This window comes from Helianthus annuus, chromosome 5 (assembly GCF_002127325.2).
Source record: "Helianthus annuus cultivar XRQ/B chromosome 5, HanXRQr2.0-SUNRISE, whole genome shotgun sequence".
NCBI classification, from domain to species: domain Eukaryota; kingdom Viridiplantae; phylum Streptophyta; class Magnoliopsida; order Asterales; family Asteraceae; genus Helianthus; species Helianthus annuus.
In genome coordinates, this window is record NC_035437.2 from 172,082,102 (window position 1) to 172,106,412 (window position 24,311).

Consider the following 24,311-nt stretch of genomic DNA (forward strand, 5'->3'; position numbering starts at 1 on the left):
TTTTTAGATTATTATATTAAAACTTAGGTTGAGAATGGTTTGATTTGGTTATTGATCATGACCAAATATATAACTAGATGTTTTAGTTTTTAGATTTTTATAATCAAACTATCTATGGTTAGAAATGGTTTGTATAATTCGGTAATGGAAACAAGTAGTTGGTTAATACGATTAACCATGGGTTTTGGATTGAGTTAGTTTAAACTTATTTCGGTTAATAAATCTATACATATAATAAAGTAAATCATATGGGGTACACATGACGCTCTATGAGGTGATCTCAATAGTTTTTTCCCGCCTAAATAAATAGATATAGATAATATTTGTTAATAAAATTTTAATAAAAAATATATTATTTTAATCCATAAATTTTATCTTTTTATCTTTTACCCTAAACAAATTGATATAAATAATATTTGTTATTAAGATTCAAATAAAGAATATATCCTAAATAAATAGATATAGATAATATTTGTTAGTAAGATTCAAATAAAGAATATATTATTTTAAAATCTATGAATTTTGTATTTTACTATTTTTGTTCTATTTATATTTATCCTGTCTTTACTTTATAATAGGTATTAATAAAATTGAATATTAATAAAATTGAATTATAATAAAATAAGCATAGGTAACTCATGGCATCTACTAATTTTTAGATTTTTAATGTAAAAATATAAATGAAAATACATGTAATAATTTTATCTTTTTATCTTTTACTGTTTTGTTTTCCATTTATATTTATCCATTTTATTATTTGGTATATAAAATTAAATTTATTCAACAAGTCCAATACACGGGGTTTTTTTAAAGATAATTTTTTTATTATTTAGTATATGAGATTACATTTATTCAAACTGTGCAAGACACAGGTTTTTAAAGATGTAACTTTTTTATATATATATAATTTTATTTATTCAACCCGTACAACACACGTGATTTTTAAAGGTATAACTTTTTTTATTATTTAATATATAAAATTACATTTATTCAACCTGTGTAATACACGAGACTTTTTAAAGATATACAAACTTACACTTATTATTTGACATACAAAATTACATTTATTCAGTCCCTGCTTCAACATGTACAATACACGAGTGATTTTTTAGTGATATAACTTTTTTATTATTTGATATACAAAATTAAATTTATTCAACCTGCATAATACATAGGGTTTTTAAAGATATAACTTTTTTTATTATTTGGCAAATAAAATTATATTTATTCAACCCGTACAATACACGATGTTATATAATAAAAGAAATAAAATGGGGACATTTTCCATTGGGTTGAGATGCATGTATTGATATCAAGACTTTTCTTTTGAATAAGTAACGCACACAAAATAGTAAAACTGAGTAAAAAAAAATTAAAATAGTTGCATGTTTCTTTAGGGAATATTGGATTTCAATAATAACAACTATTCGTCGTTGGTCACCAACAGTCTCAACTTAAAAAATAACCATTGGTCGTCCCAACTATTAACATATTGGCGATCAGACATTAGATCGGACCTTTAGGAACCTTTTTCCGGCGATCAGAGACTAACAACATTAGGTTTTCGTTAGTCAGAGTCCATTGGATGTTAATAGTTGTGACAACCAGTAGTTATTTTTGAAATTGGAACTGTTAGCGGCCAACGGCGAATAATTGAGATTATTAAAATCCAATATTCCTTTCTTTAGTTCAACTTTCCCAAGTTTTGTTGGTGTGAATCTAGATGACTTTGTTTTTTATTTTATAATTTTAGGAGGTTTATCCCCATGAAATTCAATGTTATTAAAGGTTTGTCCCCTGAAATTCAATGTTATTAATGACAACCGATGAATTTATCATATATGTTCAATCAAAACTATCAAGAGTAGATTAAAATTAATAAGTATTTACAAATAATAAATTATATCGTTTTCATTAATCAACCTGTGTAACACACGGGACCATAACCTAGTATAATCTATCTTTTATCGTGAAATAAAAAATCAGCAAAACACATAAATAAATTATACATCGGATGTTTGTCTTCATTCCTCCATGTTTGTCTTCAGTATTTCATGTATTAATATTATTATATTTGTTATGCATTTTTTTTAAAACAGTCCATTATTTAAATAAACAATTTAAAGGCTATTGATATTCGAATACAAGTTAGGTAACTTTTAACCATGTTGACTTGTTTCTTTGATTTTACTTTTTATATTTCACCTCTATGATTCGTTACCAATAAATTACAACGCGAATTAAAATATTTTTTTTAAATTTTAAAATAACCATATGACAACACGAATTAAAATATTTTTTAAAATATTAAAATAACCATATCAATTGCAACGCGAACTAATTTTTTTAAATATTAAAATAATCATATCAATTTTTACACAAGGAAACACAATATGCAACATAACCTTACCTTCAATTTCAAATACATTTAGTCCTAGGACCTTCTTAATTTCAAATACATTTAGTCGTTGGGCAATATTTTTAATAAGAAAATTACAACACTATTGAAATTTATAAACTTTAGAAAAATCATATTGTTATTTTGTATTATAAAAGAAGGGTAAGAGTTAATTACATATTTAGTCTCTGTTGTTAGCACACAGTAACATATTTAGGTACTAATAGTTTAAAATCACCTTCTAAGGTATTAACTTTTCATTTTGTAACGTTTGGAGGTAAGTATGTTATTTTGTGCAAACCACAGAGACTGACTATGTTAATACCCTAGAAGTTAATACCTCTAAACGTTACAAAATGAAAAGTTAATACCCTAGAAGGTGATTTTAAACTATTAGTACCTAAGTATATTATTTTGTGCAAACTACAGGGACTAACTATGTAATTAACTCTAAGGGTAAAGTTATTCTACAAAGTCTTAGACCATGTGTAGTGGTAAATCAATATAATGCCCCTACCATGGGGCGTTTTGCGACACGTGTCATCCCAGTCAGCATGGGGCATTATAGCATAAAGTGGTGTAGTGAGGCATTATTCCAATAACGCCCATGCAATCATTTCCCAATTAATTTTTTTTTAATTTAAAACATAAAAAAAATACAATTCTAAAAAATTACAAACAGAAAATAAAAATACAGAAAATTAAAAAAATACAGAAAGTCCGTGACCTAAGTATGCTCCACGAGGGGTGGCAGAGACCGATCTAAACAATTATAAAATAACTAATATTCTGATATTACATGGAAATAAATTGTAATTAAAGTATTTGATAGAACATGTTCCTCATTTATTCTCACAAAAAGCCCCCGACAAGATTTACGTTTTATTAATTTAATAATTAACCTATATTTTAAGTTTCAGTTAGAATAAATTTAAAAATTCCTGTTAACATTATCATCAATTAGAGGTGACTACATCTAATAATTTGCGAATAAATTGGTCGACTTTTATTAAGGACTTAAGGTTTATTTTTAGTGGACTTTCATCTATTTTGTTTGATTTGCTCAAAACTAGCTGATTCATTTGCGGTAAGTCCATTAGTCAGAACCGAAGTGACGCAAATGAGCGTTTCTGGTTTAACTGGACTGTCCGGTCGATTTACTTTAGATTTTAAAATATTCAAAGAGTTGAAGGTATCAAAATCTTATTGGATAAAAAATAGGAAGATGGAAGGTGATTGAACAAAGAAATGGGGGGCAAGGCGTGTTTTAAATCACGCTGGAGAGGTTTTTTTTTTCAATAATAACGCCCAAACACGCCTCGAGAGGTGGGGAACCGACGTTATTGGGCGTGATTGGTGACAAATTTTGAAAAATCCACGCCCATTACGGATGGTCTGATAGAAATTGTTGTGGTATCATGACTGCAATCAATATAAGCTAATTATGTACAGAAGTGTAAAAGAGGAAAACTAATTATAAGTTGTTCCACTCATTTAATTCATTTCATAAAAATTAGTTTCTACCAATTTTTGAATGTTAAGTATCTTATAGTACTTTGTTTTTCAGATTATTCCATTAAATGCATTTTTTTATGTTCTTTAAGTTGATGTGAGTTTTGCTATATAATTTTTAACATTATCGATTTCTCTATACAATTATGCATCTACATATTACAATGGTGTGTATGAAAAAAAAAAAGATTAAGATTATGGGGTTAAGGGTTAACATCAACAGGTAAAATGTTTGTACACAAATTATGATACACAAACACCAGCATGTCACTTCCAATAGCACTTATGTATTTATTGTTGATAAAAATAAGGGTTATTGGATTTTATAACCCTTAAGAATTGGTTATTGGCCGCTGTCATCCCAACTATCACTTTGACGTCCGCCACCCCCAACTTAACACTTATTGTGTTCTGTCATCACATCGTTAACTGATCACTAACTTTTGATCATGTTACTCTTTTGAGGGTTTCATATGGATCTTAGGAAGGTTTTAGTGATCTTAAGACACCCCAAAAGTATAGTAACATGATCAAAAGTTAGTGACTAATTAACGACGTGGTGACAGAATACACTAAGTGTTAAGTTGGGGGTGGCGGACGTCAAAGTGATGGTTGTGGATGGCAGCGGCCAATAGCCAATAGTTGGGGGTGATAAAATCCAATAACCCTAAAAATAAAGTAAGAATAGTTGGGATTGCCCATAACATTATAGGCTAGTGAAATCTTAAGAGTGGAATAAGACTTAGAGACCATTAGGTCCTGTGATCATTGTCTAGTGGAGATGAATATGATCAGGTGATGCTGCTAGTGGCATGATAATACTCCAGTGGAACGTCAATGATCCAAATTTACTGTTTAAAAAAAGAATCGTTGGGATAAGCATGTGCTAAACATTAGCGGACGAGATTTGGCATCCACATTAATAAAGAAAGACAATTTAGATCTAAATCTTGGCAATAAACAATACTTCATGTCCATTCCTCTTTCTCTTCTTTTCGTTTCTTAATTCTTATTTCTGATGTAAATATATAACAAATCCCCGGGATTCGGGTTAATTCTTTGGCATCTTTTATGACCAAATCTTCCCTTTTCCAATAATTTATCCACCACAATACATGTAAAAAGTTAAAAAAAAAAATACGGTAATGATAACTATGGAACCACCACAATACATAAAATTGTAAAAACGTAAAAAGTAAAAAGTAAAAAGAGTAAAATGCACGGATAATTCCTGTGGTTTTGTAAAGTAATATCTATAATCCCTACCTTTTGGAAATTACACCGGTGGTACCTGTGGTTTGACATGCACGGATAATTGCTGTGGTTTTGTAAAGTAATATCTATAATCCCTACCTTTTGGAAATTACACCGGTGGTCTTTGTGGTTTGACAGTTTGTTACGTAAAATAGTTTTTTTGTACATTCGTAAAACGGATATTTTTTACCGTACATTCAGAGGTGGCCGATACATAAAACAGAGTTTTTTTTACATCTCGTCAAGAAAGTTGAAGGGTATCCCAGACTACAGGTGTACAATTCGGGTTTTTTTTTTATTTTTTATTTATTGTTAAACCGGTCCGATTTTTAATTGACGCGGTTTTTTTTTTGGGGGGGGGGGGGGGGGGGAAACCAGTTTTGTTTTTTAACCGGTTATAAACGATGGGAACTCGAACTGGTACTAACTGGTTCGGTTCGGTTCGGTTTAAAACCGGTTAAATGGTTCGGTTATGTTTAAAACCGGTTTGGGCAAAAAAAAAAAAAAACGGTTTTTAGCCGGTTTAAACCGGTTTCAAAGATCAAGAATACTAACTACTCTATAAACCGTCGGTTCGGTTCGGATTGAAATAGGTTTCGTTTTTTTTTTCTTCCGGTTTCGACTCTAAAACCGTTTTTTGTACACCTATATCCCAGACATCTCCTAAGCCCTTAATAGATCCGCCCCTGCACCAGGCACAACCAGACTGCAAAGTGGTTATAGTTTATAGTTGGTAGAGTAGTTAAACCAAAAATAAAAAATAATATTGTTTGGAACTTATAGCATTAGTTTGCAATTGGATTTAGGGTTTGTAACATAGATTTGTGATCAGAGACATGTAGGCTGTCAATGTCTACTGGTTAAAAGCCAAATCCAGGTAGTTACCAATGAACTAAGCCTAAAATATGGTAACATGGGGTATGACCCCCCTCTCCTTACCCTTTGTGGGTTGTTTGGGTGGTGACCACCCTATATACATTTTATGGTCATTGGACCACCACACCGTTTGGCTTATTTAAGCTATGATAATTTCATTTACAAACAAAATGTACCACATCAAATGGACCATTATTCCCATGATATATTGAAGATTTATCTTTTTTAGTTAGTTCTTTTTAAGATGTGGTGATGTTGACCATGTGTACGATTCACTTGTAACCAGAATATAAACTAAAATCCATGTAGAATGGGCGGTTTGGATGTTTGGGTAATGAGTTTATATTCATAGCGGTCACTTTTGGTACATGTGTGAGAGTTAACCAATATACATACATGTCTTTAGCTATTTAAAAGTGTTACAAAATAATTAATTAATTAATTAATTAATGTGTTAGTTAGACATAGTGTTTCCATTTTTTTAGTATTTTGAATGCATATGAATTATAAAATTGTATACATTATGTCATCTGTTATACTTCTCTCAACTCCAACGTTGAAAATTACGCACGTTATAAAAATCAAAACACTAATCACGCATGTTGAAAACAATAATCACGCCACGCATGAACATAATCACACATGTACAAAATCAGAAATCACGCATGGGGTAAAAACCTAATCACGCATGTTATAAAACTAATTACGCATGTTATAATTTCATCTCGTACGTATTGTACGTTAAGAAATATTGTATTTTACACTTTACATATATATATATATATATATATATATATATATATATAGAGAGAGAGAGAGAGAGAGAGAGAGAGAATGAAAGGAGGGAGTGGGACGGCTAGGAACTTGGTTTCAATGATCACCATTCATCAGGAGGGGTGGGATGTGGGAGGGTGGCGTGACGTGGTGTATACAATGTCCCAAGCGTCTAGGTTGTTCCCAAACTCATACCGGATGGTCTTAGCGTCGTATTCTCGCTCCCTTTCATTTTATTAATTTTTTTCATTTAATCAATCTAACATAAAAATACGGTTGTAGTGGTATCCCTATAGCAGAGGTATTGGATTGGAATCCAATTTACACTGGTTTTATATTTCTAAATCCTTTGAAGTTCACATGCATTTTACCTTATCTTGTTGGTCAAGAAGGTAATGAGAAAATCAACTTCTTAAAGTTAAAAAGATAAAACTTGTTTTGGAAATTTAGATGGAAAACATATAGGAAAGTGGGCAGTAAAGGTAAAAACATAGTGGGTGTCATTGAACTACATGTCTATTGCTGACGGTTATTTCCAATGAAAACTATAGCTCAAAACATGCAAGAAAGGATACCCAACCCCTAGATTAACATGCATAAAGCTAACTGCCAAAACACCTTTAGCTTTCATAACAGAAAAGGTAAAAAAAAAAAAAAAAAACCACACATATCTACCTTTACTAGTTAGTAACTTTCATAACATTAAAAATGGAAAAAAAAAAAAAAACACAACACATTTGGTGTGAATTTAAATAATTGAAAGATTATATATTAATGTTTTTAAAATTTTTATCACAACTTATAGATTGCTATTTATTATTTACTTTTTTTTTTCTGGAAAATTCCCTACTTTATATGTTGAGATAGATACGTGTTAATTAAGTTGATGACGCGATGTGTGTATCAACTTCTTTACGCTTTTCATATATGATACTAGCCAGGCGACGGCTACCAAGCTTAATACTATAGTTAAATACTAGCGTAAAAAGTAAAAACCATCTTCAAATCACCATCAAATCCACGGTATTGATCAACAATGCACCATCCATATCTATTCTTGTATATGACAAGTAAATAAAGGGAATAGTTCGAATTGTTGGTTTAATGTAAATACTAAATTTACAAAAGCATTTATCTAAAAGTTCACTTTGTACCATTAACATTCTTCAATCAAGCTCAATATATATACAATGTCACCTTCCTACAATTAATAATGAAAATAAATACTAGTATTGTGCTAATAGTTACAAACAATAAATATTACAGTTGAAAGAATTAAAAAAATACTCAGTTTTTTTTTTTCTTTTCGTGTAGTCTATAGTAATGACGATAATAATCATCCTCAGAGAAGAAGCACATTTACCGTCTTAGTTCCTAAAAATTAATAATGTGGGTCAATAACCTTCCAACCGACACGAAAAGTTCATTGAAGCAACAATGATCATTGAAACATATTATACATCATCAGTCATTTGTGAAAAAAGTTATAAACCTAACCACAAAGCCGTAATTATAACACACGTCCCCTGCTTGTCACCAAGACACTATTCGTCTGCCCTAAAACTCGAAAGAATAAAACATCATATGTTCTAAACAAGGCTATCGACGACCGACTAAGTGAGATCTTAATTCTGCAAATTATAAACTAAACATTCTTATTCTTATGATCGATCGGGCCCTATCACATATGTGTTAAACAAAAGGTTTTCTGAAACCTTAAAATCAAATTGATTTTTAACTTAATATCGCTAACAAATAAATTTAAACACATATTTAAATGAGCTTAAACGAATGAACATTAATTAACAAATTAGACACGTATTTATATTCGTTAGTTTATTAAATAAACAAGTTAACTAAACGTTTAGTGTGACACCCCAGGAAAACCAGTGAACGTTATAATTTACCTAGCTTCCTCAGTGAGTGCATACCAAATTTCGGGACGAAATTTCCAATTAGTTGGGGATAATGTGACAACCCGAACTTTCAAGGTTAGTGTCGTCTAACCTCGTAACTTTTAAATCTTGTATTACTTCTTTTACATCATGTTTTATTATATGTGGCGGTGAATGTTTGCTAGTTCTTACTTGTTAAAGCTATAAGTATACGATAATCGTTGCTCACATGCTCGGGCCGCACTTGTTTGTTCACCAATCCGGGCCACACACACACACTAAGTATTCTATGCTGATGTTGCACGAGTTCAATTTCTAAACCAAAGCCCAATCCGGACTCAGCTTATGATCTGAATATACATTTGGGCCTAGTAGAGCTCAAGTGGGCATTGATTTAGGGGCCCGTCATTAACTTGGCTTATAATTACCCATAGGTTATGTGTATCGATTAGCACTATCATATCCAAAACCCTACTTGTTCCATACTCCCTCAAAATAGTGACGGCAGTAACCCCTTTCCCCATCGAAGCTTTTCTACTTTCAAGGCACCCTCTCTTGTGTCCTTGCATTTATTCGGTACGTGAGTTAATAATTTTGGATGATTGTTGTTTGTTAATTGTAATATGTAAACGGCGGCCATGTGTTCTCATCAAACCACGTGCACTCTAAAAAAATAAATAAATAAATGTCGGCCATAAGGTTCTTATTTGCATGAGAATGGCAGAAGTTATATCTGAATGATGATGCTATGTATATTCATGATTGAGTAATTGATGCATTGAATTGAGTATAATGATTTGATTGTGCGGATGATGTGTGTTAGGGATTTGATAATTCACATGATTGCATATTTTGGTCCAATCACAACATGGCCATAGTTAACAATGTCGGCCACTGTGTTTTAATTCCATGAGATTGCATATTGTACTCATGTAAATTGGCGGCCACTATTTTCTTTACTTACATGTGCCTTATCAGGAAATAGAAGATTGAATATATGTGTAGTGTATTGGTTATTGTGACAAAATAATACTTGCATGTGATCTCATGGTTAATGGCGGCCCAATAGGGTGGGGATTAGATTCTGGTTGCCGCCCATTATATGATTTAGTTAATGAATTTATGATCCTGCCATGTGAGTTCTTGCCTTATTCTTGGTCAAATCGCTTGTAATATAACAAACATGTGTCAGCAGTGTTTAATCAAACCCACTCACAAACGGTCCAATCAAATAGACACATTGAGTAGTCCATGTGGTCATGGCAGAAAGCAATGATAATATTCAATAATTAAAGGGGATTGTGTTTTTTTTTAGGGGCATGTTAATTCAATTACTGAATATAGGTTAGACATTTTTAGTGGGCCTCTCACATGTGTTGTACGGCAGCCGTGGACCAGGCCGCACACGGCACACCCCTGGCGGGCCTGGAGTGCAACTGGGCCGAGGATCCAGCCGAGTGTATCTGGGCCGAATTATCACTTAACTTGATTGAACCGATGTTTGTTGTGTGTGTCGAACTGGAATATGTAGTGACTACGATATGATACCCTTCATGTAATTTGATCAAGTATGTGTGGTTATATGAAACGTGACCTATGTGCTACCTGAATACGTGAATAATTGTATGCGAATCTAATTAGACATAATGCCTATGATAGGACTTGATTGAATAAAGTTTATTGACGAATAAATTCTCTGCCGAGCAAACCAAGGTGAGTTCACACAGCCAAGGCATGGGATTCCCGGGTTGGGAATTGGGTTGGATACGTTGGATATGTTGGAATGATTTACTCGTACTTACGCATTTATCAGACTATAGACCATCGTCCTCAGGTTAGTCAGGACACGTTACGTAAAGCCTACGTAACCCAGTATTCGCCATTTGTCTCCCGGGTCGGGAGGACACGTTACGTAAAGCCTACGTAACCCAATACCATTCACTGGCTTCCGGGTCGGAAGGCCACGCTGCGTAAAGCCTACGTAGCCCCCACGCGTACCATGTCCTCGGGGAAGGGCACGTCACGTAAAGCCTACGTGACCCTGTACGTATTCCTGTTCTCGGTAAAGAAGAACACATGGTCGGAAGTTAGTCTAGTAAGTACCGTTAATGAGAAGCCCTCATTAGCCAAGATGAACATGGGAAGCCCCCACCTTTAGTACACACTAGTATGGGAAGCCCCCACTAGTTAACTCACGCGCTATGTTATGAACTTACTTTCTGTGAACTCGCTCAACTAGTTTGTTGATTATTTGCTGCATGCCTTGCAGGACCTTAGGTACATTATGGAGCTTGCACAAGGGAGGAGCAGGTCGTTGTGGGCAGATGGATCGTTAATGATATTGAACTTATATCTCGTTTTGGATTTACTTTACTATGCTTCCGCTACTTATAACAAATGTTGGTTTTGAAACATCAATCATGTCATGATGACTTACGTTAACTACTTTTATTATTAATTGCTATGGTTTGATATGATTGATGGCTTGATCCTGGTCAGTCACGCTCCCAAGCGGTGGTACTCCGCGTGTGGATTTTTGGGGTGTGACAGATTGGTATCAGAGCCATTGGTTATAGAGAACTTGGTTTTAATATGGGAAAACGTTTTTATTAAAACCAGACTATAACCAGAACAGTGCTCTCAAACGATCCACAACGACGCTTCGCTCCACGTGCAAGACTCGACATCTTAGGTAATAAGGTTTATATTTATTGCCTGTTTGCTAGAACTGCTTAGAACATTGCTCGCATTACGCTTAGATACACATGCCTTTGTTATATGAGAACAACTATATGCCTACACTTTTCTGTCATCGCCCTATTCGCGAACCATTCTTACCTATGTCATTTTTACAATGAAGATCATGTCTGGACGAGTTAACATGACACAAGCCCAGCTAGAGGCTTTCGTTCAAGCACAAGTTGCTGCGGCAGTTGCAGCAGCTCAAGCAGGTAGTATGTCCTGCAGTATAGGCACACACTAGGATCTTTAGATCCTATATTGACACTCGTATTTAACATCGTCCTATTCGTACACAATAGGTCAACACGCGCAGCAGCCTGTCTGCACCTTCAAGAACTTCATGGACTGTCGTCCAAACTCTTTCAGCGGCACAGAGGGGGCAGTGGGACTCCTCCACTGGTTTGAAAAGCTGGAATCAGTATTCGAAATGTGCGAGTGCCCTGAGGCTCGCAAGGTCAAGTTTGCTACAGGCACCCTAGAAGGGATTGCACTAACTTGGTGGAACGCCCAAGTCCAGATCTTAGGGTTGGCAGCTGCTAACGCCACACCCTGGAACGATTTCAAGGAGCTCATCAAGCGTGAGTATTGCACGCGTGAGGATATTCACAAGTTGGAAGACGAGCTCTATAATTTGAAAATGGTTGGATCAGAGATTGAAGCGTATACTAAACGGTCGAATGAGTTGGCCGTGCTGTGTCCAACTATGGTGGACCCTCCGTACAAGCGTATTGGAATGTACCTCAAGGGATTGGCGCCAGAGATCCAGAGCCACGTTACCTCGGCTAATCTCGACAACATCCAGGAAATTCAGCGCCTCGCTCACCGTATCACCGATCAGGCAGTGGATCAGAATAGGCTGCCTAAACGTGTCAACGCTACTGCTACAGTCGCTCCTTCAGCTACTCCTGCTACTTCTAGCGACAGTAAAAGAAAGTGGGATGGAGATTCCAGTAAAGGTTCGGCATCTGTTCAGTCACAAGCTCAGCAACAGAAGGTTGACCACTACCAGAGCCCCAGTCAGCAATCCTCTGGTGGTCACAGACAGAGGAAATATCAGGGAAGTCAACCCAAGTGTCACAACTGCCACAGACATCACAATGGCCCGTGTAACAAAGGTCGTTGTCAACGGTGTCTCAAGATGGGCCATGAGGCCAAAGACTGTAGAAGTCCAAGGCCTGCGAATCAGAACCAGCAACCTCAACAACCAACTCCGCAGAACCAGAACCAGCAGCAGCAGCCACAGCGTGGAAACCGGGGATGTTTCCAGTGTGGGGCTGAGGGTCATTTCAAGCGTGATTGCCCTCAATTGAACCAGAATCAGAACCGCAACAACAATCAGGGCAACGGGAATAATAACAACAACGGGGGAAACAACAACAACAATGGCAACGAGGCAAGAGGTCGAGTTTTCGTGTTAGGAGGAGGAGACGCAATGAACGCTAATTGAACTTATAACTTCTTTTTGGGTTTTTTTTCATTATTATGTTTCCGCTATTCGAACAAAGTTTGGTTTGAACGTTAATCGTATTGGGTTTTATGAATTATTTTACCTTCTATATTTTATGTTTGATGTGATGGATGGTTTGATATTATTGAACGCACCTGCCGTATTTATGGACCTTACGAACAGGGTGCGCAAAACCTTATCTTGACAAGTTCGTCATTGTCTTCAATCGACGACATTCTGATTTACTCCAAGAGCCAGGAGGAACACGAGCAGCACCTACGCCTTATTTTGGAACTTCTTCGAAAGGAGCAACTGTACGCAAAGTTTTCAAAATGCGACTTCTGGCTACGTGAAGTCCACTTCTTAGGCCATGTGATGAACAGGGATGGGATTCCCGTCGATCCATCCAAGGAGGATTCGATCAAGAACTGGCCTGCACCGCGTACACCGACAGAAATACGCAAATTCTTGAGTTTGGCGGGTTACTACAGGCGATTCATCAAAGACTTCTCGAGGATAGCTCAGCCGCTCACAATGTTGACACACAAAGGTGTCACCTACCGTTGGGGAGATTTCTAAGAGACCGCTTTTCAGTACCTAAAGGATAGGCTTTGCAGCGCACCTATTCTCTCACTGCCGGAGGGCACAGGCGACTCGTGGTTTATTGTGACGCATCGATACAGGGCCTTGGTTGCGTATTGATGCAACGGGATAAGGTTATTGCTTACGCTTCGCGGCAACTCAAGATTCATGAACGGAACTACACGACGCACGATTTAGAGCTGGGAGCTGTTATTTTCGCGCTTAAGATATGGCGACACTACCTGTACGGTACCAGGTGCACGATTTACACCGATCACAGGAGTCTAGAGCATATTTCCAAGCAGAAGGAACTGAATATGCGTCAACGACGATGGGTCGAGTTGCTCAACGATTATGAATGCGCTATCAAGTATCATCCAGACAAAGCCAACGTAGTGGCTGATGCCCTCAGTCGAAAGGACACCTTACCAAAGCGCGTGCGAGCGCTTCAGCTTACGATACAGTCTAGTCTTCCTGCTCAGATACGAGCTGCTCAGATAGAAGCACTAAAGCCCGAAAATGTCAAGGCTGAAGCCTTACGCGGCTCACGACAACGAATGGAACTAAAGGAAGACGGCGCTTACTATGTAACGGGGCGGATTTGGGTCCCACTTTATGGCGGTCTACGCGAACTTGTAATGGATGAAGCTCACAAGTCTCGCTACTCGGTACATCCCGGGGCGGATAAAATGTACCACGACATCAAAACAACATACTGGTGGCCAAGTATGAAAGCCCACATCGCTACCTATGTTGGCAAGTGCTTGACCTGTGCGAGGGTCAAGGTTGAATATCAGAAACCAGCAGGGCTACTACAACAACCCAGTATACCACAGTGGAAATGGGAAGAAATTTCCATGGACTTTGTTACAGGCCTACCGAGATCTCAGCGTGGGAACGATACAATATGGGTAATCGTCGATCGACTTGCAAAGTCTGCTCACTTCTTGGCTATCAAAGAAACGGATAAGTTTTCTACCTTAGCAGACATCTACTTGAAAGAAGTTGTTTCGAGGCATGGGGTGCCCATCTCCATTATTTCGGATCGGGATGCACGATTCACGTCAGAACTATGGCGAGCGATGCCAAAATCTTTCGGCTCACGACTAGACATGAGCACAGTGGGTCATCCTCAGACGGATGGGCAGTCTGAGCGCACGATTCAAACTCTAGAAGACATGCTTCGGGCGTGTGTTATCGATTTCGGCAACAGCTGGGAAAAAGCGCCTCCCTTTAGTGGAGTTTTCGTACAATAACAGTTATCACACCAGCATTCAAGCCGCTCCATTCGAGGCATTGTACGGGCGTAAATGCCGGTCACCTCTCTGTTGGGCAGAGGTGGGGGATAGCCAGATCACGGGTCCAGAGTTTGTAGTGGACGCCACGGAAAAGATTGCACAGATACGACAACGCATGGCGGCAGCACGCGACCGTCAGAAAGCCTACGCGGATAAGCGTAGAAAGCCGTTAGCATTTCAGGTCGGGGACCGGGTATTACTGAAAGTCTCACCCTGTAAGGGTGTGGTACGTTTTGGCAAACGAGGCAAACTCAATCCACGATATGTTGGACCATTCGAAATCATAGAAAAGATCGGCAAAGTAGCCTACAGATTGAACTTACCAGCTGAACTCGGGGCAGTTCACAATGTCTTTCATATATCGAACTTAAAGAAATGCTTATCAGACGAAACACTCATCATTCCTTTTAAGGAACTCACTATTGACGAGCGGTTGCAGTTCGTCGAGGAACCAGTTGAAATCACGGACCGGGATGTGAAGGTCCTTAAACACAAGAGAATCCCTCTTGTCCGAGTTCGTTGGAACTCCCGACGTGGCCCAGAGTACACCTGGGAACGCGAAGACAGGATGACAGAAAAGTACCCCCAGTTATTCGAAACCAATGCTACCACTGCTGAGGCTGAAGCTACTACTTCGGAATTTCGGGACGAAATTCCAGATCAACGGGGGGAGGATGTGACACCCCAGGAAAACCAGTGAACGTTATAATTTACCTAGCTTCCTCAGTGAGTGCATACCAAATTTCGGGACGAAATTTCCAATTAGTTGGGGATAATGTGACAACCCGAACTTTCAAGGTTAGTGTCGTCTAACCTCGTAACTTTTAAATCTTGTATTACTTCTTTTACATCATGTTTTATTATATGTGGCGGTGAATGTTTGCTAGTTCTTACTTGTTAAAGCTATAAGTATACGATAATCGTTGCTCACATGCTCGGGCCGCACTTGTTTGTTCACCAATCCGGGCCACACACACACACTAAGTATTCTATGCTGATGTTGCACGAGTTCAATTTCTAAACCAAAGCCCAATCCGGACTCAGCTTATGATCTGAATATACATTTGGGCCTAGTAGAGCTCAAGTGGGCATTGATTTAGGGGCCCGTCATTAACTTGGCTTATAATTACCCATAGGTTATGTGTATCGATTAGCACTATCATATCCAAAACCCTACTTGTTCCATACTCCCTCAAAATAGTGACGGCAGTAACCCCTTTCCCCATCGAAGCTTTTCTACTTTCAAGGCACCCTCTCTTGTGTCCTTGCATTTATTCGGTACGTGAGTTAATAATTTTGGATGATTGTTGTTTGTTAATTGTAATATGTAAACGGCGGCCATGTGTTCTCATCAAACCACGTGCACTCTAAAAAAATAAATAAATAAATGTCGGCCATAAGGTTCTTATTTGCATGAGAATGGCAGAAGTTATATCTGAATGATGATGCTATGTATATTCATGATTGAGTAATTGATGCATTGAATTGAGTATAATGATTTGATTGTGCGGATGATGTGTGTTAGGGATTTGATAATTCACATGATTGCATATTTTGGTCCAATCACAACATGGCCATAGTTAACAATGTCGGCCACTGTGTTTTAATTCCATGAGATTGCATATTGTACTCATGTAAATTGGCGGCCACTATTTTCTTTACTTACATGTGCCTTATCAGGAAATAGAAGATTGAATATATGTGTAGTGTATTGGTTATTGTGACAAAATAATACTTGCATGTGATCTCATGGTTAATGGCGGCCCAATAGGGTGGGGATTAGATTCTGGTTGCCGCCCATTATATGATTTAGTTAATGAATTTATGATCCTGCCATGTGAGTTCTTGCCTTATTCTTGGTCAAATCGCTTGTAATATAACAAACATGTGTCAGCAGTGTTTAATCAAACCCACTCACAAACGGTCCAATCAAATAGACACATTGAGTAGTCCATGTGGTCATGGCAGAAAGCAATGATAATATTCAATAATTAAAGGGGATTGTGTTTTTTTTTAGGGGCATGTTAATTCAATTACTGAATATAGGTTAGACATTTTTAGTGGGCCTCTCACATGTGTTGTACGGCAGCCGTGGACCAGGCCGCACACGGCACACCCCTGGCGGGCCTGGAGTGCAACTGGGCCGAGGATCCAGCCGAGTGTATCTGGGCCGAATTATCACTTAACTTGATTGAACCGATGTTTGTTGTGTGTGTCGAACTGGAATATGTAGTGACTACGATATGATACCCTTCATGTAATTTGATCAAGTATGTGTGGTTATATGAAACGTGACCTATGTGCTACCTGAATACGTGAATAATTGTATGCGAATCTAATTAGACATAATGCCTATGATAGGACTTGATTGAATAAAGTTTATTGACGAATAAATTCTCTGCCGAGCAAACCAAGGTGAGTTCACACAGCCAAGGCATGGGATTCCCGGGTTGGGAATTGGGTTGGATACGTTGGATATGTTGGAATGATTTACTCGTACTTACGCATTTATCAGACTATAGACCATCGTCCTCAGGTTAGTCAGGACACGTTACGTAAAGCCTACGTAACCCAGTATTCGCCATTTGTCTCCCGGGTCGGGAGGACACGTTACGTAAAGCCTACGTAACCCAATACCATTCACTGGCTTCCGGGTCGGAAGGCCACGCTGCGTAAAGCCTACGTAGCCCCCACGCGTACCATGTCCTCGGGGAAGGGCACGTCACGTAAAGCCTACGTGACCCTGTACGTATTCCTGTTCTCGGTAAAGAAGAACACATGGTCGGAAGTTAGTCTAGTAAGTACCGTTAATGAGAAGCCCTCATTAGCCAAGATGAACATGGGAAGCCCCCACCTTTAGTACACACTAGTATGGGAAGCCCCCACTAGTTAACTCACGCGCTATGTTATGAACTTACTTTCTGTGAACTCGCTCAACTAGTTTGTTGATTATTTGCTGCATGCCTTGCAGGACCTTAGGTACATTATGGAGCTTGCACAAGGGAGGAGCAGGTCGTTGTGGGCAGATGGATCGTTAATGATATTGAACTTATATCTCGTTTTGGATTTACTTTACTATGCTTCCGCTACTTATAACAAATGTTGGTTTTGAAACATCAATCATGTCATGATGACTTACGTTAACTACTTTTATTATTAATTGCTATGGTTTGATATGATTGATGGCTTGATCCTGGTCAGTCACGCTCCCAAGCGGTGGTACTCCGCGTGTGGATTTTGGGGGTGTGACATTTAGACAATCTAATACGCTTTGTATGGTGTTTATCCGTTTCTCAAAGTTACATACTAACATTGAGTGAGTGTTGGACATGTTATATTCATGGTTGAAAGACCCCGCCTAGCCTCTGTTTAGTCGCTAGTCCCGGGTTCACCGAGTAATTTTCATCTAATCGTCTAATTAATCGCTAGACGGTCAACTGTGGTCAAATCTGGTCCTAATCGGCCAAAAATCGGTGGCCGTCAAGCGATTCCGTTCAAATTCCGACAAAAACCTGTAAATTCAAGCTAGATTCCGGCCAAAACCTGTAAATTCTGACCATTAATCCTATCTGCTTCAAAATATGAGTCGAATAAAATATTAAAACATGTTCACTTAGAAAAATTACATATAAAAATGTGTGTACATACATATAAAACTAAAAATTATATATAAAATATCAATGCAATTCAATGATGATAAATCGCTAGTGGATATTTCAACTGCTAACTAGCGCCTAACGATAACATTGCTTATAATATAAAATTATAAACCTCAAAAGGATTGTAAATGGGAGTATTAAAATGGGATGATAAAGAAAGTAGTAAACAATAATAAAAACCAAAGTGCAATACTTCAATGTGATCCAGATCTCTTCTTCTACAATTCTTGTATAAACAAAACATGGGGTTCCCCCCTCAACAATCCCCATAAAACACATCTCTTCAATCCAACACCACCACCAACACCACCACCAGCAGCAGCAATGCCTGCACCCTTAAGAAACCCCATTCATCTTCCTCTTCTTCTTATTCTCATCTTCTCACTCCCACACATCTCTTTCTCCATTGATGTTCAAGGTCAAGCTCTTCTTCATTGGAAAAGCCAGTTAAACAGCTCCACCAATGCATTACAATCATGGAACCCTTCAGACTCAACCCCATGCAAATGGGTTGGAGTTCAATGCAATAACTATTCTCATGTTATTAGTATAGAGCTAAATTATGTGGATATTCAAGGTCCATTGCCTTCAAACTTTCAAGAGTTGAAATGGTTGAATGTATTAATTCTCTCATCTACAAATCTCACCGGAGCGATCCCGAAAGAGTTCGGCGACTATCGCGAGCTTACGGTTCTTGATATTTCGGATAATTCGATCACCGGGAGTATCCCCCCGGAGATTTGCGCGCTCGAGAAGCTCGAAACGCTTGCGGTTAACACCAACATGCTCGAAGGCCCGATCCCGAACGAGATCGGGAACCTTTCGAGTTTGAAAAACTTGTTGTTGTTTGATAATGAGTTCAGTGGTGAGATTCCTAAGAGTATAGGGATGTTGAAGAATCTTGAAGTGATTAGGGCTGGTGGGAATAGGAATTTAAAAGGTGAATTGCCTGAAGAAATTGGAGATTGTGGGAATTTAGTAATGTTGGGGATTGCGGAAACGAGTGTTTCCGGGAGCCTTCCGAGGAGTCTCGGAAGGCTGAAAAAGGTCCAGACAATAGCGCTGTATACAGCGCTATTGTCTGGACCAATTCCCGAAGAAATCGGGAACTGTACAGAGTTAAGGAATCTTTACCTGTACCAGAACTCGATTTCCGGGTCAATCCCGAGCTCGATCGGAAACCTCCGAAAACTCGAAAGCCTGTTGCTATGGCAAAACAGTTTAGTCGGAACAATTCCGATCGAGCTCGGGACATGTACCGAGCTCGTTACCATCGATTTATCGGAGAATTCGTTAACCGGAAACATTCCGGCGAGCTTCGGAGATTTACGAAAGCTTCAAGAGCTTCAGTTATCCGTTAATCTGTTATCCGGTAACATCCCGAATTCGATTACTAACTGTGTTTATATAACTCATTTAGAAGTTGATAACAATCAACTCACCGGCGAGATTCCGGCGACCATCGGAAATTTACAGAGTATGACTCTGTTTTTTGCATGGAATAATAATATCTCCGGCAACATTCCGGCGTCTTTATCTAACTGTCAGAATCTTCAAGCTCTTGATCTCTCATATAACCAATTGTTCGGTACAATTCCGGCACAGTTATTTTCCCTCCAAAATCTTACAAAATTGTTATTACTTTCCAACAATTTGACCGGTTTTATCCCGCCGGAGATCGGAAAATGTTCAAATTTGTACCGGTTTAGAGTCAACAATAACCGGCTTTCGGGTACTGTTCCATTAGAAATTGGGAGTTTAAAGAGTTTGAATTTTCTTGATATGAGTAACAATAAGTTTGTTGGAATGATTCCGAGATCGATATCGGGTTGCCGGAACCTTGAGTTTCTTGATCTTCATTCAAATGGGTTTTCCGGTGGGTTGCCGGAGATGTTTCCGACGAGTTTACAGTTTGTTGACATGTCGGATAATGGGCTTTCGGGTTCGTTGGGTTCGAGTATTGGGTCGTTGACGGAGTTGACGAAGCTTAATTTGGGGAAGAATAGGTTTTCCGGTGAGTTTCCGGCGGAGATCCGGTATTGTAGTAAGCTGCAGTTGTTGGATGTTGGGAATAATGGGTTTTCCGGTGAGATTCCGAAGCAATTGGGGCAAATTCCGTCACTCGGAATCTCGTTAAATTTGAGTTGTAATCAGTTTTCCGGCGAGATTCCGGCTGAGTTTGCCGGTCTGAGCAAATTGGCAAGCTTAGACTTATCCCGGAATAAGTTATCCGGCGAGTTGAGCATTCTTACAAGTCTTCAAAACCTTGTGTCACTTAACGTGTCGTATAACGACTTCACCGGAAAGTTACCGAACACTCCGTTTTTCAAAAACATTCCGGCTTCCAACATTGCTGGAAACCGGAATCTTTATGTTGACGGAGCGGTGGTGACTCCGGCCGACAAAATGGGGTCCACCGGCCATGCCAGGTCATCGGCCAAGTTGGCGATGTCAATCCTAGTCAGCATTAGCGCGGTGCTGGTGTTACTAGGGACTTACATTTTGATCCGAACCCGTTTGGAGAAAAAAGAGATAATAAATGAAAAATGGGAAGTTACATTTTATCAAAAAATGGAAGTTTATGTTGACGAAATCGTGCATTATTTGACTTCGGCGAATGTGATTGGGACCGGGAGCTCGGGTGTGGTGTACAAAGTGACAACGTCGAATGGAGAAACGTTCGCGGTGAAGAAAATGTGGTCCGTGGAAGAATCGGGGTCATTTAGGTCTGAAATCGAGACGTTGGGTTCTATTCGACACAAGAATATTGTTAGGTTGTTAGGGTGGGGGTCGAACCAGAACATTAAACTTTTGTTTTATGATTATTATCCGAATGGAAGTTTGAGTTCGTTACTCCACGGTGCTGGGAAACGAGGAGCGGATTGGGAGACGAGGCACGAGGTTGTACTAGGTGTCGCTCATGCGCTTGCATATCTACACCATGATTGTGTGCCGGCGATTTTGCATGGAGATGTGAAAGCTATGAATGTGTTGTTGGGTCCAAACTTGCAACCCTTTCTTGGTGATTTTGGGCTTGCTAGACTTGTTACAAGGGATCAATATGATGGGTTGAACCAAACCCAGAGACCGCAGTTAGCGGGTTCTTACGGATATATGGCACCCGGTAACAAACCCCTTACCCTTTCTTTTGACATGATATACAAATCTAAGACAAATATCGCATGTTTTGGTTTAATCTAAACCGGTCCGGATCAGTTTTGGGTCAAAACCATAAACATGTTTAGCTAAACGGGCTGGTATGGGTTGGCCTGGCGGGTTCACGGGTTGACCCGTTTAACTTTAAAAAAATTAGAATGTGTTTTCATGTTCTTTTATTTACATCAACTTTATAAGTTAAAAGTAATTTTTTATATACATTTGTAATTTTATAGGGCGTAAGATAAAAACAAAAATTCAGACGTGTTTGTGTCAACCTGCGAATATGAGTGTCTTTCCGTGTCAGTTTCAACCCGTTACTTATACATGCCGCCTTTAGTTGTTTTAATCACTTTTACTGATCGGATATAATTGTTTAATACGTAAATCAGAACATGGGTCGGCTCAGCGTATCACTGAAAAGAGCGATGTATACAGTTTTGGAGTGGTCCTATTAGAGGTATTAACAGGGAGACATCCACTAGACCCAACTCTGCCAGGTGGCGCACACTTAGTTCAATGGGTACGAGACAACCTTCACGACAAGAAAGACCCAACCGACGTTCTTGATCACCAACTTAGAGGAAGAGCCGATCCACAAATGCACGAAATGCTCCAAACACTCGCGGTTTCATTTCTTTGCGTGAGTCCACGGCCCAATGACCGCCCAACCATGAACGACGTGGTTGCAATGCTCAAGGAGATCCGACACGAGGATGCTCTAACATCCGATAACGATATGAAAGGAAAACTTTTGGCTGATCCTCCGTCCTCGCCTCCCACTAGAAAGATGGTTTTACAAGGCTCTTCGAATTGCTCGTACGCGTTCTCGGATGAATCCACTTAACTTATGTTATGTCTAGATGTCTATTTTAGATAACCAAGTTAGAAGTTTCATAAAGAGAAAAAAAACATATGTACTATGATTTTAGTAGTTTATATTTTTTTATAATAATAAGCACATATGTATGTAGTGTAGAAATGTTGTACTAAATATAGGATTTTTAGAAGTGTGAATGAAATGAGAAGAGCCAAATGTCTTTATCTTGGGATGTTAACAACTAACAAGTGTATGTTTCTTTCTGGTGGAGGGAAATGGTTTGGAATTATATGATAAAAAAAATACAAAAAAAATCATATAATATAGAGTAAATTACTTTTTGAGTCCCTGTGTTTTAGTGGTTTTAACCACTTGAGTCCAAAATCAAAAAGTTTAACGCCCTGAGTCCTTAGCCATTTATTTTATAACGTTTTGAGTCCAATTTTGTTCATTTTATAACGATTTGAGTCCAAAAAATTGGACTCAAAAGGTTAAAATTTGGACTCAAAAGGACTCAAATGGTTAAAGAAATTGCTTATAGGGACTCAGGTCGTTAAACTTTTTGCTTTTGGACTCAACTAGTTAAAACCACTAAAACACAGGGACTCAAAAGGTAATTTACCCTATAATATAATTACAAGTTAATGCAAAATGATCTGGAAATCCACATCAGTCAGGCTACAAGGCATATTGGCACATGGGCCCAATCTCCTATCACGTGCCCATGTGAGCTTTACAGGCTTACAGCAATGCAATAACTGTTCCGAAAGACTTCAAACTAAAATTATATACATACATATGTAATGCATATGTAGGTATGTAGGTATGCATATGCATGTATGTATAGCTTGATTCCGTTAAAGACATGTTGGACTTTCAAGATTGCTTTATAGTTAGTATTCAACTGTACTATCATATACACAATCAGTAAATACTTCCTCTTTCTGGTTGAATGTGGAAAATTAAGCCTACGACAGGTAAAACGGATCTAATCGTGTTAAACAAGTGAGAGACGATGCGATTAACACAAGTACTAAACATGAAAACCAGGGGTGAAGTATAAAGGGGCGGGAGGGGGCGCCCAACCCCCCGAACTTTTCGCTTAATAGTGTTATATACGCAATTTTCGTATAGAAATTTTTTGGTATGTACGTTTTCGACCCCCCGATTCCATAGAAATTTTTGGGTATTGATGAAACAATGGTTAACCGGGCAAGGTTAACTCACTGGTCTCGTCAAGAAGGGTTAATCCCTTCCTCTCGAGGATCGCTGGCTGGATCACCGGTGGGTTGATCTCCTGCACAAGGAAACAAACCGTGACTCGTAACAAGGAGGATGGGGTGGGGGGTGCTCCTTGTTACCACTCTCCGGCGTGAGAATCAGTAATTTCCTTGGGAAGCAAAGTAAGATAGTAGTAGTAGTGAGAGGGTTGTGAAGAGATACCTCAAACCTGGTTTGGGGTTGGTATTTATAGCCGAGGAGTGAAGGAGGAGGTGGATGGATAGACTGACGGCATGCTGCACCTTTGCAGGTGTGTCAGACATGTCGGCCGGGGAGACGACGCCACGTCAGTCTGTCGCTTACGTAGACCTGACAGGTGAATGCCATTGGTTCCACTTGCACTGTGGTGTCAGTCCCACTTGTTTGAGCGTATAGGATGCGGTGCGAGCCGCATCGCTGCCTGCGGTAACATCTAATGTTATCGCGTCTCTTGCTTGTGATCAAGAGATACGCGAGATGCGGTGCTGGCCGCATCGTCGCCTGTGGTGACTGTTGCTGTTATCCAGCTTCCTTATATTGATAGAAGTGTTCACTGGACGCGGTGCGAGGCCGCATCGCTGTGAATACTTCCATTTTCATACATCAGATGTGATGCTATGTCGCATCACTCTACCGTT

At 38.6% G+C, this 24,311-nt stretch overlaps 1 protein-coding gene across 1 annotated transcript; it reads left to right on the forward strand.

Annotated features, from left to right (window-relative positions):
• Positions 1–18,561: 18,561 nt before the first annotated feature.
• On the forward strand, positions 18,562–22,637 carry LOC110942160 (LRR receptor-like serine/threonine-protein kinase). The gene is made up of 2 exons (XM_022183896.2): positions 18,562–21,561; positions 21,986–22,637. Exons 1-2 carry the CDS (start codon positions 18,585–18,587, stop codon positions 22,438–22,440), a joined length of 3,432 nt encoding a protein of 1,143 aa, XP_022039588.1. The 5' UTR covers positions 18,562–18,584; the 3' UTR covers positions 22,441–22,637.
• The last annotated feature ends 1,674 nt before the right edge of the window (positions 22,638–24,311 follow it).

Excerpts from the sequence above, each read along its gene's own strand:
- LOC110942160 (XM_022183896.2), top strand. The coding sequence starts at position 18,585 with ATGATAAAGAAAGTAGTAAACAATAATAAAAACCAAAGTGCAATACTT. Across the intron at positions 21,562-21,985 it reads TTACGGATATATGGCACCCG|AACATGGGTCGGCTCAGCGT; the intron begins GTAACAAACCCC and ends TACGTAAATCAG.